This window comes from Nerophis lumbriciformis, linkage group LG16 (genome assembly GCF_033978685.3).
Source record: "Nerophis lumbriciformis linkage group LG16, RoL_Nlum_v2.1, whole genome shotgun sequence".
In the NCBI taxonomy this organism is placed as follows: Eukaryota; Metazoa; Chordata; class Actinopteri; order Syngnathiformes; family Syngnathidae; genus Nerophis; species Nerophis lumbriciformis.
Window position 1 is genome coordinate 32553951 of NC_084563.2, and position 15392 is coordinate 32569342.

Genomic DNA, 15392 nt, shown 5'->3' on the forward strand with positions numbered 1-15392 from the left:
TTTTGTTGATGCAACAAATGTTGTTATTTCCGGTGTAAATGTAACATTACAATGGTTTTGTTGACGCAACAAATGGTGTTATTTCCGGTGTAAATGTAACATTACAATGGTTTTGTTGATGCAACAAATGGTGTTATTTTCGGTGTGAATGTACCATTACAGTGGTTTTGTTGATGCAACAAATGGTGTTATTTCCGGTGTAAATGTAACATTACCATGGTTTTGTTGGTGCAACAAATGGTGTTATTTCCGGTGTAAATGTAACATTACAATGGTTTTGTTGACGCAACAAATGGTGTTATTTCCGGTGTAAATGTAACATTACAGTGGTTTTGTTGATGCAACAAATGCTGTTATTTCCGGTGTAAATGTAACATTACAATGGTTTTGTTGATGCAACAAATGGTGTTATTTCCGGTGTAAATGTAACATTACAATGGTTTTGTTGATGCAACAAATAGTGTTATTTCCGGTGTAAATGTAACATTACAATGGTTTTGTTGATGCAACAAATGGTGTTATTTCCGGTGTAAATGTAACATTACAATGGTTTTGTTGATGCAACAAATGGTGTTATTTCTGGTGTAAATGTAACATTACAATGGTTTTGTTGATGCAACAAATGGTGTTATTTCCGGTGTAAATGTAACATTACAATGGTTTTGTTGATGCAACAAATAGTGTTATTTCCGGTGTAAATGTAACATTACAATGGTTTTGTTGATGCAACAAATGGTGTTATTTCCGGTGTAAATGTAACATTACAATGGTTTTGTTGATGCAACAAATGGTGTTATTTCCGGTGTAAATGTAACATTACAATGGTTTTGTTGATGCAACAAATGGTGTTATTTCCGCTGTAAATGTAACATTACAATGGTTTTGATGACGCAACAAATGGTGTTATTTCCGGTGTAAATGTAACATTACAATGGTTTTGATGACGCAACAAATGGTGTTATTTCCGCTGTAAATGTAACATTACAATGGTTTTGATGACGCAACAAATGGTGTTATTTCCGCTGTAAATGTAACATTACAATGGTTTTGATGACGCAACAAATGGTGTTATTTCCGGTGTAAATGTAACATTGCAATGGTTTTTAGGCGGCTTCGCCAAAGTGAAACTCGGTCGGCACATCCTGACAGGCGAGAAGGTGGCCGTTAAGATCATGAACAAGAAGGACCTCGGGGTAAGTCTACAAATTATGGATCATTTCTTCATTGTTAGGCACCCACTCTGATGAGTTAAGCCACAATAATATTCAAATACTTTTAGGGTGTATTTGTATTTCTTCCTCAACGTCTCAATGAACTCCTTTGTGAGCTGCCACCTTATCAATCAATCAATCAAAGTTTACTTATATAGCCCTAAATCACGAGTGTCTCAAAGGGCTGCACAAGCCACAATGACATCCTCGGCTCAGAACCCACATCAGGGCAAGAAAAAACTCAACCCTATGGGATGACAATGAGATGTCGGAAACAGCGGGAGGAAGTGTGCAGGTAAAAAGGTATCTAATGCTTAAACCAAATATAAACAAAAGGTGAGTGCCCCTAAGAAAAGGTATTGAAGCTTAGGGAAGGCTATGCAGAACAAAACTAAAACTGAACTGGCTACAAAGTAAACAAATACAGAATGCTGGACGACAGCAAAGACTTACTGTGGAGCAAAGACGGCGTCCACAAAGTACATCCGAACATGACATGACAATCAACAATGTCCCCACAAAGAAGGATAAAAACAACTGAAATATTCTTGATTGCTAAAACAAAGTAGATGCGGGAAATATCGCTCAAAGGAAGACATGAAACTGCTACAGGAAAATACTAAAAAAAGAGAAAAAGCCACCAAAATAGGAGCGCAAGACGAGAACTTAAACACTACGCACAGGAAAACAACAAAAAACTCCAAATAAGTCACGGCGTGATGTGACAGGTGGTGACAGTACACCTACTTTGAGAGAAGAGCTATAGTGATGCATGATTGGTTATGGTTTGAATTCATATCCAACAATTGCGACAAGGGCTTTTTACTGTCAACTGAGTTTCATTTTTTAATGATTTCTGCTGGTGGTGTGCGTTCGGATTTTTTCAACGCAAAAAATGTGCCTTGGCTCAAAAAAGGTTGAAAAACAATGCGTTACAGTAGTCGAGACGAGACGTAACGAACGCAGGAATAATGATCTCAGCGTCGCTAGTGGACAAAATGGAACACATTTTTGCGATATTACGGAGATGAAAGAGTACCACTCTTAATGTGTGATTCAAACGAGAGAGTTGTGTGGAAGATAATACCCAGATTCTTTACTGAGTCGCCTTGTGTAATTGTTTGGTTGTCAAATGTTAAGGTGGTATTACTAAATAAATGTCGGTGTCTAGCAGGACCGATAATCACCATTTCCGTTTTCTTGGCGTTGAGTTGCAAAAAGTTAGCAAACATCCATTGTTTAATTTCATTAAGACACGCCTCCAGCTGACTACAATCAGTCAGCTTTAGGGGCTGGTAGAGTTGGGTGTCATCAGCATAACAATGAAAGCTAACACCGTATTTGCGTATGATGTCGCCTAGCAGCAGCATGTAAATACTAAAGAGTGCAGGGCCAAGAACCGAACCCTGGGGAACTCCACACGTTAACATAGTCCGAGGTCACATTATTATGGGAGACGCACTGCATCCTGTCAGTAAGATAAGAGTTAAACCACGACAAGGCTAAGTCTGACATACCAATACGTGTTTTGATACGCTCTAATAAAATATTATGATGGACGGTATCGAAAGCAGCGCTAAGATCAAGAAGCAGCAACATAGATGACGCATCAGAATCCATCGTTAGCAGTAGATCATTAGTCATTTTTGCGAGGGCTGTCTCCGTAGAGTGATTTGCCCTGAAACCGGATTGAAAAGGTTCACAGAGATTGTTAGACACTAAGTGTTCATTTAGCTGCTGTGCAGCAATTTTCATCAAAAAGAGACAGACTATTTTGGAGGGCGGTATCCGTCGTATATACAGTCGTATCTGTGTTAATAGAACCCAGTTGTAGCTAGGATGCGTTGTCTTTAATCTCCTTTTTAATGATTTTTATTAAAGAAATTCATAAAGTCATCTGCCGAGTGGGTGGAGCTACTGGGAGGAGTCCCTTGTTGGGTTAGTGATGCTACTGTACTAAACAAAAATTTAGGATTGTTTTTGTTGAGGCGGATGAGATTTGAGTAGTATTTAGCTTTAGCTAAGGTAAGCATGCGTTTATAAATGATTAAACTATCACTCCATGCTTGATGGAAAACCTCAAATTTAGTCGCGCGCCATTTGCGTTCCAGCTTTCTACATGATAAATAAAAAAAAGGTAGGAAAAAGGTCAAACATGGGGTCAGGCGAATGAGGTGAAAAAAGCAAATCCCAATTTAAGCTCCTATAAGGGGCTTAGTTTGAGACCAGGAAAAAACCTTGAACAAAGCATATATACACATTACAATACACAAAACTCAAGATTTGCAATGGGGCGAAGGGACGGGCATAGGGCCCGGATTCGCTGCCACCAGGGGGCGCTGCTGCCTTCATCATAACACAGGGGTGAGCGGTGAAGGCGTGTTGTGTACTGTATGCGTGCGTAACTGTGGAGGTCGTCCATGGGTGCGTGTTTGTCCGTATGCCTGGAAGTCGCTCCGTTCGGCATCACGGAACAGAGTCAACATTCCATGTGTCTTTGAAAAGGGGGAAGGGATTTAGGGGGTCTTTCGCTGCACTGGTCTCACTGCTGTGTTTGCTGCCAAGGTCAATGCATAGGGAGTTAAATTGTAGATAAGGATTGTTTTGGTTAGGGCAAGCAAACACATTCCAATGTTTTTTGTGCGTTTAGTTATTCGTTCCAGCTGTCAAATTATAATAATTTCGCTTCGCAGATCTTCTCGAAGGTTTTATCCAGTTTGCGATTTAGGCCAGAAACTACAAAAGTCTAGGTACCCAAAGCTTTGACCGTCTTTCAATCGTTTGTGGCAGCTTTAGAGTATCGTGAACGGCTGATAGCATCTTCCAATTCACCGATACACCAATGCAAGGCTTACTCCAATCAACAGATGTCCTGTTATCATGGTTACAAATAGGTTTGAATGATTGATTTAAACATTTTTGTTAGTAGATTGCACAGTACAGTACATATTCCGTACAATTGACCACTAAATGGTAACACCCAACTTGTTTAAGTCGGGGTCCACGTTAATCAATTCATGGTACAAACCCCGTTTCCATATGAGTTGGGAAATTGTGTTAGATGTAAATATAAACGGAATACAATGATTTGCAAATCCTTTTCAACCCATATTCAATTGAATGCACTACAAAGACAAGATATTTGATGTTCAAACTCATAAACTTTTTTTTTTTTTTTGCAAATAATAATTAACTTAGAATTTCATGGCTGCAACACGTGCCAAAGTAGTTGGGAAAGGGCATGTTCACCACTGTGTTACATGGCATTTCCTTTTAACAACACTCAGTAAACGTTTGGGAACTGAGGAGACACATTTTTGAAGCTTCTCAGGTGGAATTCTTTCCCATTCTTGCTTGATGTACAGCTTAAGTTGTTCAACAGTCCGGGGGTCTCCGTTGTGCTATTTTAGGCTTCATAATGCGCCACACATTTTCAATGGGAGACAGGTCTGGACTACAGGCAGGCCAGTCTAGTACCCGCACTCTTTTACTATGAAGCCACGTTGATGTAACACGTGGCTTGGCATTGTCTTGCTGAAATAAGCAGGGGCGTCCATGGTAACGTTGCTTGGATGGCAACATATGTTGCTCCAAAACCTGTATGTACCTTTCAGCGTTAATGGCGCATCTTCACAGATGTGTACGTAAGTTACCCATGTCTTGGGCACTAATACACCCCCATACCATCACACATGGTGCCTTTTCAACTTTGCGTCTATAACAATCCGGATGGTTCTTTTCCTCTTTGGTCCGGAGGACACGACGTCCACAGTTTCCAAAAACAATTTGAAATGTGGACTTGTCAGACCTCAGAACACTTTTCCACTTTGTATCAGTCCATCTTAGATGAGCTCAGGCCCAGCGAAGCGGACGGGGTTTCTGGGTGTTGTTGATAAACGGTTTTCGCCTTGCATAGGTGAGTTTTAACTTGCACTTACAGATGTTGCGGCCAACTGTAGTTACTGACAGTGGGCTTCTGAAGTGTTCCTGAGCCCATGTGGTGATATCCTTTACACACTGATGTCGCTTGTTGATGCAGTACAGCCTGAGGGATGGAAGGTCACGGGTTTAGCTGCTTACGTGCAGTGAATTCTCCAGATTCTCTGAACCCTTTGATGATATTACGGACCGTAGATGGTGAAATCCCTACATTCCTTGCAATAGCTGGTTGAGAAAGGTTTTTCTTAAACTGTTCAACAATTTGCTCAAACATTTGTTGACAAAGTGGTGACCCTCGCCCCATCCTTGTTTGTGAATGACTGAGCATTACATGGAATCTACTTTTATACCCAATCATGGCACCCACCTGTTCCCAATTAGCCTGTTCACCTGTGGGATGTTCCAAATAAGTGTTTGATGAGCATTCCTCAACTTTATCAGTATTTATTGCCACCTTTCCCAACTTTTTTGTCACGTGTTGCTGGCATCAAATTCTAAAGTTAATGATTATTTGCAAAAAAAAAATGTTTATGAGTTTGAACATCAAATATGTTGTCTTTGTAGCATATTCAACTGAATATGGGTTGAAAAGGATTTGCAAATCATTGTATTCCGTTTATATTTACATCTAACACAATTTCCCAACTCATATGGAAACGGGGTTTGTACATCTGGGATAATTTGGCACCATCGCATCTCCAACTGCAATCATTCAATAGATTAGGAGAAAAGCTTGGATTTATATTCTCTTGTTTCGCTTAATCGTTAAATTTTATTTTAACTTTTTACTAATGCACGAATGCTAAATGTGCATTTTTAATGTTGAAAATGGCTAGCATGCTAGTCTTTGTTTATTTACACTGTTTATAAAAGTGTTTTTTATCCCATTACTCAATTGATGGAACAAATTAAGTTTGAGTACTGGATTATAAACATGTTTTCCAAACTATAGAGTATATAAGCCACACCCACTACATTATAGGGAAAACATTTTTTTTTCATACATTAGCCGCACCAGACTATAAGCCGCATATTTATACGTTGTGAGATGAGTTATTTACACAGGAATATTCTGTAAATGTTTATTTATATACCTTAGTTGTTTCCAAACACGGCAGTAAAACGGCTGATCAAACAAAGCAGAAGTCATCGTATTGGACTCTCACACTATTATGTTAGATCCACTATGGACTGGACTCTCACTATTACAGTATGTCAGATCCACTATGGACTGGACTCTCACAATATTATGCTGGATCCACTATGGATTGGACTCTCTCACTATTATGTTAGATCCGCTATGGACTGGACTCTCTCACTATTATGTTAGATCCACTATGGACTGGACTCTCACACTATTATGTTAGATCCACTATGGACTGGACTCTCACACTATTATGCTGGATCCACTATGGACTGGATTCTCACAATATTATGTTAGATCCACTATGGACTGGACTCTCACTGTTATGTTAGATCCACTATGGACTGGACTCTCACTATTATGTTAGAATCTACTTTTATACCCACCTGTTCTCAATTTGCCTGTTCACCTGTGGGATGTTCCAAATAAGTGTTTGATGAGCATTCCTCAACTTTATCAGTATTTATTGCCACCTTTCCCAACTTCTTTGTCACGTGTTGCTGGCATCAAATTGTAAAGTTAATGATTATTTGCAAAAAAAAAAAAAGTTTATTAGTTTGAACATCAAATATGTTGTCTTTGTAGCATATTCAACTGAATATGGGTTGAAAATGATTTGTAAATCATTGTATTCCGTTTATATTTACATCTAACACAATTTCCCAACTCATATGGAAACGGGGTTTGTAGATGTCTTCAACGTCCTTGACTGAAAGAATCACCAGGCTCACAACCCATCACTTCTCCCAAGAGTCCATCGTGCGTCTAACAAACACTCTGTCAGGACAAGCGGGTCGAGAAGATCTTGTCAATTTTGTTGAGAGGCCAGTTGATCAATTCCATTGTTTAGATTTTGGAGAGGGGTGTGAAAAGAGGGTACAAGAAAGTTAAGACAAAACAAAGCAAAGTTGCAAAGCGGTAGAGATCAGGGAGAGGGGAGGGAAAGTGTCCACCTAATTTGAGAGCCAGATTGAAGCACAATGTATTCCAGAGTTTTAGATATACCACACTGTATTACTGACTGTCTTTCCAGGATGATTTGCCTCGTGTGAAGGTGGAGATGGAGGCGATGAAGAACCTGAGTCATCAGCACATCTGCCGTCTCTACCAAGTCATTGAGTCGCCCACTCAGATCTTTATGATACTAGAGGTGAGCATCCATGCTAAACACCCCTGTCCTGTACGTCTTCTCTTATGTTTCTTTTTGTCTCTTGCAGTACTGCCCTGGGGGAGAGTTGTTTGATTACATCATAGCCAAGGACCGTCTGTCAGAAGAGGAGACGAGAGTGTTTTTCAGGCAGATTGTGTCTGCCATGGCCTACGTTCACAGCCAGGGTTACGCGCACAGAGACCTCAAACCGGTAAAAGCAGCTGTCATGTTGAGACAGAACTAGGATTTATGGGCCTGCTCTTGCTGTCTAAAACCTGCTGTCCTTCTGAACTTTAGGAAAACTTGTTGATAGATGGAGACCACAACCTGAAGCTTATAGATTTCGGCCTTTGCGCCAAACCCAAGGTAGGTCAACATATTATGGATGTCATGGTATGAACATTTCTTGTCACGGTTATTGTTAGAGATGTCCGATAATGGCTTTTTAGGGGCGGTATAGCTCGGTTGGTAGAGTGGCTGTGCCAGCAACTAGAGGGTTCCAGGTTCGATCCCCGCTTCGGCCATCCTAGTCTCTGCCGTTGTGTCCTTGGGCAAGACACTTTACCCACCTGCTCCCAGTGCCACCCACACTGCTTTTAATACAACTTAGATATTGGGTTTTCACTATGTTAAGCGCTTTGAGTCACTAGAGAAAAGTGCTATATAAATATAATTCACTTCACTTCACTTGACTTCTTTGCCGATATCCGATATTCTGATATTGTCCAACTCGTAATTACCGATTCCGATATCAACCGATACCGATATATACAGTTGTGGAATTAACACATTATTTATTAAGCCTAATTTTGTTGTGATGCCCCGCTGGATGCATTAAACAATGTAACAAGGTTTTCCAAAATAAATCAACTCAAGTCATGTAAAAAAGTGCCAACATGGCACTGCCATATTTATTATTGAAGTCACAAAGTTCGTTATTTTTTTTAACATGCCTCAAAACAGCAGCTTGGAATTTAGGACATGCTCTCCCTGAGAGCGCATGAGGAGGTTGGGGTGGGGTAGGGGGTAGCGGGGGGTGTATATTGTAGCGTCCTGGAAGAGTTAGTGCTGCAAGGGGTTCTGAGTATTTCTTCTGTTGTGTTTATGTTGTGTTACGGTGCGGATGTTTTCCCGAAAGGTGTTTGTCATTCTTGTTTGGTGTGGGTTCACAGTGTGGCGCATATTTGTAACAGTGGTAAAGTTGTTTATACGGCCACCCTCAGTGTGACCTGTATGGCTGTTGACCAAGTATGCCTGGCATTCACTTGTGTGTGTGTGTGAAAAGCCGTAGATATTATGTGATTGGGCCGGCACGCAAAGGCAGTGCCTTTAAGGTTTATTGGCGCTCTGTACTTCTCCTTACGTCCGTGTACACAGCGGCGTTTTAAAAAGTCATACATTTTACTTTTTGAAACCGATTCCGATAATTTCCGACATTACATTTTAAAGCATTTATCGGCCCATAATATCGGCAGTCCGATATTATCGGACATCTCTAGTTATTGTGACCATAATGATCACGGTTATCATTATTATCGCCATACTTGCCAACCCTCCCGGATTTTCCGGGAGACTCCCGAAATTCAGCGCCTCTCCCGAAAACCTCCCAGGACAAGTTTTCTCCCGAAAATCTCCCGAAATTCAGGCGGAGCTGGAGGCCACGCCCCCTCCAGCTCCATGCGAACCTGAGTGACGTGTCGACAGCCTGTTTTCACGTCCGCTTTCCCACAATATAAACAGCGTGCCTGCCCAATCACGGTATAACCGTAGAATGATCGAGGGCGAGTTCTTGGTTTCTTATGTGGGTTTATTGTTAGGCAGTTTCATTAACGTCCTCCCAGCGCGGTAACAACACACAACAACAGCAGTCACGTTTTCGTCTACCGTAAAACAGTTCGTCTGCCGTAAAGAGCAATGTTGTGACACTCTTAAACAGGGCAATACTGCCATCTACTGTACATGCATATGTGACAATAGCATCTAAGGCTTTTAGAGAGTGCAGTGCACAACTGCGCACACAACAAGGAGACGAAGCAGAATGCATCATCAGAGAGGGTGTTCAGCATGGTTAGAAAAATAGTGACAGAGAATAGAACAAGGATGGACAATTCAACCCTTAACTCAACAATGAGTAGATGAGTGTTATGTGTGTGTATATGTGTAAATAAATGAACACTGAAATTCAAGTATTTCTCTTATTTATATATATATATATATATATATATATATATATATATATATAGCTAGAATTAACTGAGAGTCAAGTATTTCTTATATATATATATATATATAAATGAAATACTTGACTTGGTGAATTCTAGCTGTAAATATACTCCTCCCCTCTTAACCACGCCCCCGCCCCAACCACGCCCCCGCCCCACCGCCGACCACGCCCCCCACCTCTCGAAATCGGAGGTCTCAAGGTTGGCAAGTATGATTATCGCGGTAATTTTAAATGTGCTAAACATTTTCAAAAACTACTTATACTGAAATCCATTAACCACGTTTTATTTAAAATAAACACAACACATTAAAAATGTCTATATGTACCTCAAGTAGAAAGTTGAATGTGCACATGAAAGCAACACGAGCATTATAAACAAAGTAATAATAATAATAATAATAACTGGGATTTATATAGCGCTTTTCTAAGTACCCAAAGTCGCTTTACATGTAGAACCCATCAATCATTCACACCTGGTGGTGGTAAGCTACTTTCATAGCCACAGCTGCCCTGGGGTAGACTGACGGAAGCGTAATATGGCAGAAACACGATAATACTACAAAATAAATCTGAACATTTCGCAAGATGGCACCCTTTTTAAGATAAGACATAACTGCACTTTTTGTCCATATAGATAAAAATAGTGTTCATATATGAGGTCAAGTCTTAAACATAGGACTGCACAATTATGGGCCAAATAATAATTAAGATTATTTTTTATCAATATTGAAATGACGATAATTAAACAGTGTTGGGATGTGAACGCGACGCCATCATGTAATTTGTAGTATCTAATAAAAATGCTCTAGATAAACGTTATCTATATGTCAGGTTCAAACACTGATAACATCGATTTACCAAGACAAGAAGCAAGGAATTAAACAGACAGAATGAAATTTGGCTCAATTGAGGAAAAACGTCTGGGCTGTACTCTTGTACAGTCTCCACCACGCTCTGACGAAAGATTGTATGCATCCTCTTTTATTTGGACTTTCCCTGATTACATGGCAACAGCTGTTTCTAAGGGAGGGGGGTCGTAAACAGCAATCGCCTTTGATTAAAAACAGTTTAAATAAAAGGTTGTAAAACAATTCAAAGAAAAGGTGCCTGGAGGGGAGTCAGGCCCTGCCTCCTCTCCGCTTTGTAGATCTCGAGTCAAGACAATATCTTTCTGTGGATTACAATACATCAAAGAAACCGACGCCTTCATGTCACTTCCCATCCTACACAGTGGAGTTTTACAAGCCTTTTGCTTGGTAGGATCAAAGACAGCTTTTGTCCTCTCGCAGGGCGAGCTGAACTCAATGTAACACAAAGTTTTGTGATAACTTAGATACAATTATTCTGACACTATATATTTAAAGACAAATATTTGTGTTTTAGTTCATTAATAGTATCAGCGTGTCAGCTTTTTTTTATTATATGATATCTTTATCTCTATTTCTAAAATTTCATAGAGAGAGGTATTTTTTAAGTTATTTACACACATTTACATGTACCTGCTGTATCTGGACAGTCTCATTGAGAGTTTAGGCAGGAATCTGTCATGTAGGTATTAATTATACACCATAAATAGGAGTGTAACGGTACACAAAAATTTCGGTTCAGTACATACCTCGGTTTAGAGGTCACTGTTCGGTTCATTTACAGTAAGAAAACAACAAAATATTAATTTTTTGTTTTTTTTATTTACCAAATTTGTAAACAATGGCTTTATCCTTTTAACATTGGGAACACTATAATAATTCTTCCCACGTTAATCCACATTAAACTGCTTCAAGTTGTTGCTCAGATTAAATACAATGACAAAACTTTTCTTCTACATATAAAAAGTGCAACATTAAACAGTTTCAAGTCAACTCATCATGCTTAATTTATTACAGCATTTGGGAAGCCTGTAGTTGATTTTTATTATGTAAATGTTATGTTTTTATCAACATGTGATAGCAGAGACCCTGCCATTCAAAACTAGGCTGCTGCATTACCAATGATTAAAGGGGAACATTATCACCAGACCTATGTAAGCGTCAATATATACCTTGATGTTGCAGAAAAAAAGACCATGTATTTTTTTAACCGATTTCCGAACTCTAAATGGGTGAATTTTGGCAAATTAAACGCCTTTCTAATATTCGCTCTCGGAGCGATGACGTCACAACGTGGCGTCACATCGGGAAGCAATCCGCCATTTTCTCAAACACCGAGTCAAATCAGCTCTGTTATTTTCCGTTTTTTCGACGGTTTTCCGTACCTTGGAGACATCATGCCTCGTCGGTGTGTTGTCGGAGGGTGTAACAACACGAACAGGGACGGATTCAAGTTGCACCAGTGGCCCAAAGATGCGAAAGTGGCAAGAAATTGGACATTTGTTCCGCACACTTTACCGACGAAAGCTATGCTACGACAGAGATGGCAAGAATGTGTGGATATCCTGCGACACTCAAAGCAGATGCATTTCCAACGATAAAGTCAAAGAAATCTGCCGCCAGACCCCCATTGAATCTGCCGGAGTGTGTGAGCAATTCAGGGACAAAGGACCTTGGTAGCACGGCAAGCAATGGCGGCAGTTTGTTCCCGCAGACGAGCGAGCTAAACCCCCTATCGACCCTAGCTTCCCTGACCTGCTGACATCTACTCCAAAACTGGACACATCAGCTGTCAGGAAAAGAGCGCGGATGAGGGTATGTCTACAGAATATATTAATTGATGAAAATTGGGCTGTCTGCACTCTCAAAGTGCATGTTGTTGCCAAATGTATTTCATATGCTGTAAACCTAGTTCATAGTTGTTAGTTTCCTTTAATGCCAAACAAACACATACCAATCGTTGGTTAGAAGGCGATCGCCGAATTTGTCCTCGCTTTCTCCCGTGTCGCTGGCTGTGGTGTCGTTTTCGTCGGTTTCGCTTGCATACGGTTCAAACCGATATGGCTCAATAGCTTCAGTTTCTTCTTCAATTTCGTTTTCGCTACCTGCCTCCACACTACAACCATCCGTTTCAATACATGCGTAATCTGTTGAATCGCTTAAGCCGCTGAAATCCGAGTCTGAATCCGAGCTAATGTCGCTATAGTTTGCTGTTCTTTCCGCCATGTTTGTTTGTGTTGGCTTCACTATGTGATGTCACAGGAAAATGGACGGGTGGGTAAAATCAGGCACTTTGAAGCTTTTTTTAGGGATATGCGTGATGGGTAAAATTTTGAAAAAATCTTCGAAAAATAAAATAAGCCACTGGGAACTGATTTTTAATGGTTTTAACCATTCTGAAATTGTGATAATGTTCCCCTTTAATGTAACTATAGCTGAAGAAATGGTACAATAGCAATAGGAGAGACTATTCATCCCTGAACACCATGGAGTTCATGTAGGCTTTATGATGCAGTTACATTATTATATCAACTATGAGACAGAAATTCTTCATTTAACATAATGTCCTTTTTTGCTGCTTCAACACAGCTCAATCAACACAGAAAAAGGTCAAGTGAAATAACAGACAGACAGGGCTTTGCTGTCCGTAACACACACACCGCAAAATGAGCTAACGTTACGCTAAAAGCGAATTAGCCTTCACCTCAAGCCAGGACTGCGAGCGAGCTGAACTGCCTTTTATGTTTCTAGAAGGTCAGTGGGCTCATAGTGATGTTACTAGTAGTTGACTGGGAGGTGTTTATTATCATTTAGGGAGAGTCCGCTGCCTGATGATTACCTGCTAAACACTAAGCACTGACTACATGCGCTCTGAATACGCACTGCTGATTGGCTGTTACCGCTCTGTTTGTAACCAATCAGATGGTTGTGTGGGTGGGACAATGCTGGGTGCTGTGTAGAGGACTGACAAAGACAGAGGCAGAAGGAAGCGGAGGCGGCTACTTAATATGTTCGTGTGGAAACTCCTTCGGTACACCTCCGAACCGAACCGAAACCCCCGCACCGAAACGGTTCAATACAAATACACGTACCGTTACACCCCTAACCATAAACATTACCAAAATGCTATGTCACATGAATGGTCATTAAATTAATTACTTTGTGGAATGAAAAAAACACAAGAAATGTCAAAAACCTGGTGTTTACTTTTTGATATCGATATAAAACACAAAGCCCGAAGAGGCAACGTGGGTCCCCCCTCCAATGGGCTCACCACCCATAGCAGGGGTCATAGAGGTCGGGTGCGATGTGAGCTGGGCGGCAGCCGAAGGCAGGGCACTTGGCGGTCCGATCCTCGGCTACAGAAGCTAGCTCTTGGGACGTGGAACGTCACCTCGCTGGGGGGGAAGGAGCCTGAGCTAGTGCACGAGGTGGAGAAGTTCCAGCTAGATATAGTCGGACTCACTTCGACGCACAGCAAGGGCTCTGGAACCACTTCTCTCGAGAGGGGCTGGACTCTCTTCTACTCTGGCGTTGCCGGCAGTGAGAGGCGACGGGCTGGGGTGGCAATTCTTGTTTCCCCCCGGCTCAGAGCCTGCACATTGGAGTTCAACACGGTGGACGAGAGGGTAGCTTCCCTCCGCCTTCGGGTGGGGGAACGGGTCCTGACTGTGGTTTGTGCTTATGCGCCAAACCGCAGCTCAGAGTACCCACCCTTTTTGGATTCACTCGAGGGAGTACTTGAGACTGCGCCCCCGGGTCATTCCCTCGTTCTACTGGGAGACTTCAATGCTCATGTTGGCAGCGACAGTGAAACCTGGAGAGGCGTGATTGGGAAGAATGGCCGCCCGGATCTGAATCCGAGTGGTGTTTTGTTATTGGACTTTTGTGCTCGTCACAGATTGTCAATAACAAACACCATGTTCAAACATAAGGGTGTCCATATGTGCACTTGGCACCAGGACACCCTAGGCCGCAGTTCCATGATCGACTTTGTAGTTGTGTCATCGGATTTGCGGCCTCATGTTTTGGACACTCGGGTGAAGAGAGGGGCGGAGCTTTCTACCGATCACCACCTGGTGGTGAGTTGGCTGCGATTGTGGGGGAGGATGCCGGACAGACCTGGCAGGCCCAAACGCATTGTGAGGGTTTGCTGGGAACGTCTGGCAGAGTCTCCTGTCAGAGAGAGTTTCAATTCCCACCTCCGGAAGAACTTTGAACATGTCACGAGGGAGGTGCTGGACATTGAGTCCGAATGGACCATGTTCCGCGCCTCTATTGTCGAGGCAGCTGATTGGAGCTGTGGCCGCAAGGTAGTTGGTGCTTGTCGTGGCGGTAATCCTAGAACCCGTTGGTGGACACCGGCGGTGAGGGATGCCGTCAAGCTGAAGAAGGAGTCCTATCGGGTTCTTTTGGCTCATAGGACTCCTGAGGCAGCGGACAAGTACCGACAGGCCAAGCGGTGTGCGGCTTCAGCGGTCGCAGAGGCAAAAACTCGGACATGGGAGGAGTTCGGTGAGGCCATGGAAAACGACTTCCGGACGGCTTCGAAGCAATTCTGGTCCACCATCCGCCGCCTCAGGAAGGGGAAGCAGTGCACTATCAACACCGTGTATGGTGAGGATGGTGTTCTGCTGACCTCGACTGCGGATGTTGTGGATCGGTGGAGGGAATACTTCAAAGACCTCCTCAATCCCACCAACACGTCTTCCTATGAGGAAGCAGTGCCTGGGGAGTCTGTGGTGGGCTCTCCTATTTCTGGGGATGAGGTTGCTGAGGTAGTTAAAAAGCTCCTCGGTGGCAAGGCCCCGGGGGTAGATGAGATCCGCCCGGAGTTCCTTAAGGCTCTGGATGCTGT

The 15392-nt window shown here is 42.0% G+C and overlaps 1 protein-coding gene across 1 annotated transcript in view; it reads left to right on the forward strand.

Moving 5' to 3' along the window:
* melk (maternal embryonic leucine zipper kinase) overlaps window positions 1-15392 on the forward strand; it is a 45130-nt gene that overhangs the window by 2956 nt on the left and 26782 nt on the right. The window contains exons 3-6 of the mRNA XM_061977369.1: window positions 1108-1193; window positions 7328-7444; window positions 7512-7655; window positions 7742-7810. Coding sequence (XP_061833353.1) covers window positions 1108-1193; window positions 7328-7444; window positions 7512-7655; window positions 7742-7810 — 416 coding nt within the window. The remainder of the gene's footprint in view (window positions 1-1107; window positions 1194-7327; window positions 7445-7511; window positions 7656-7741; window positions 7811-15392) is intronic.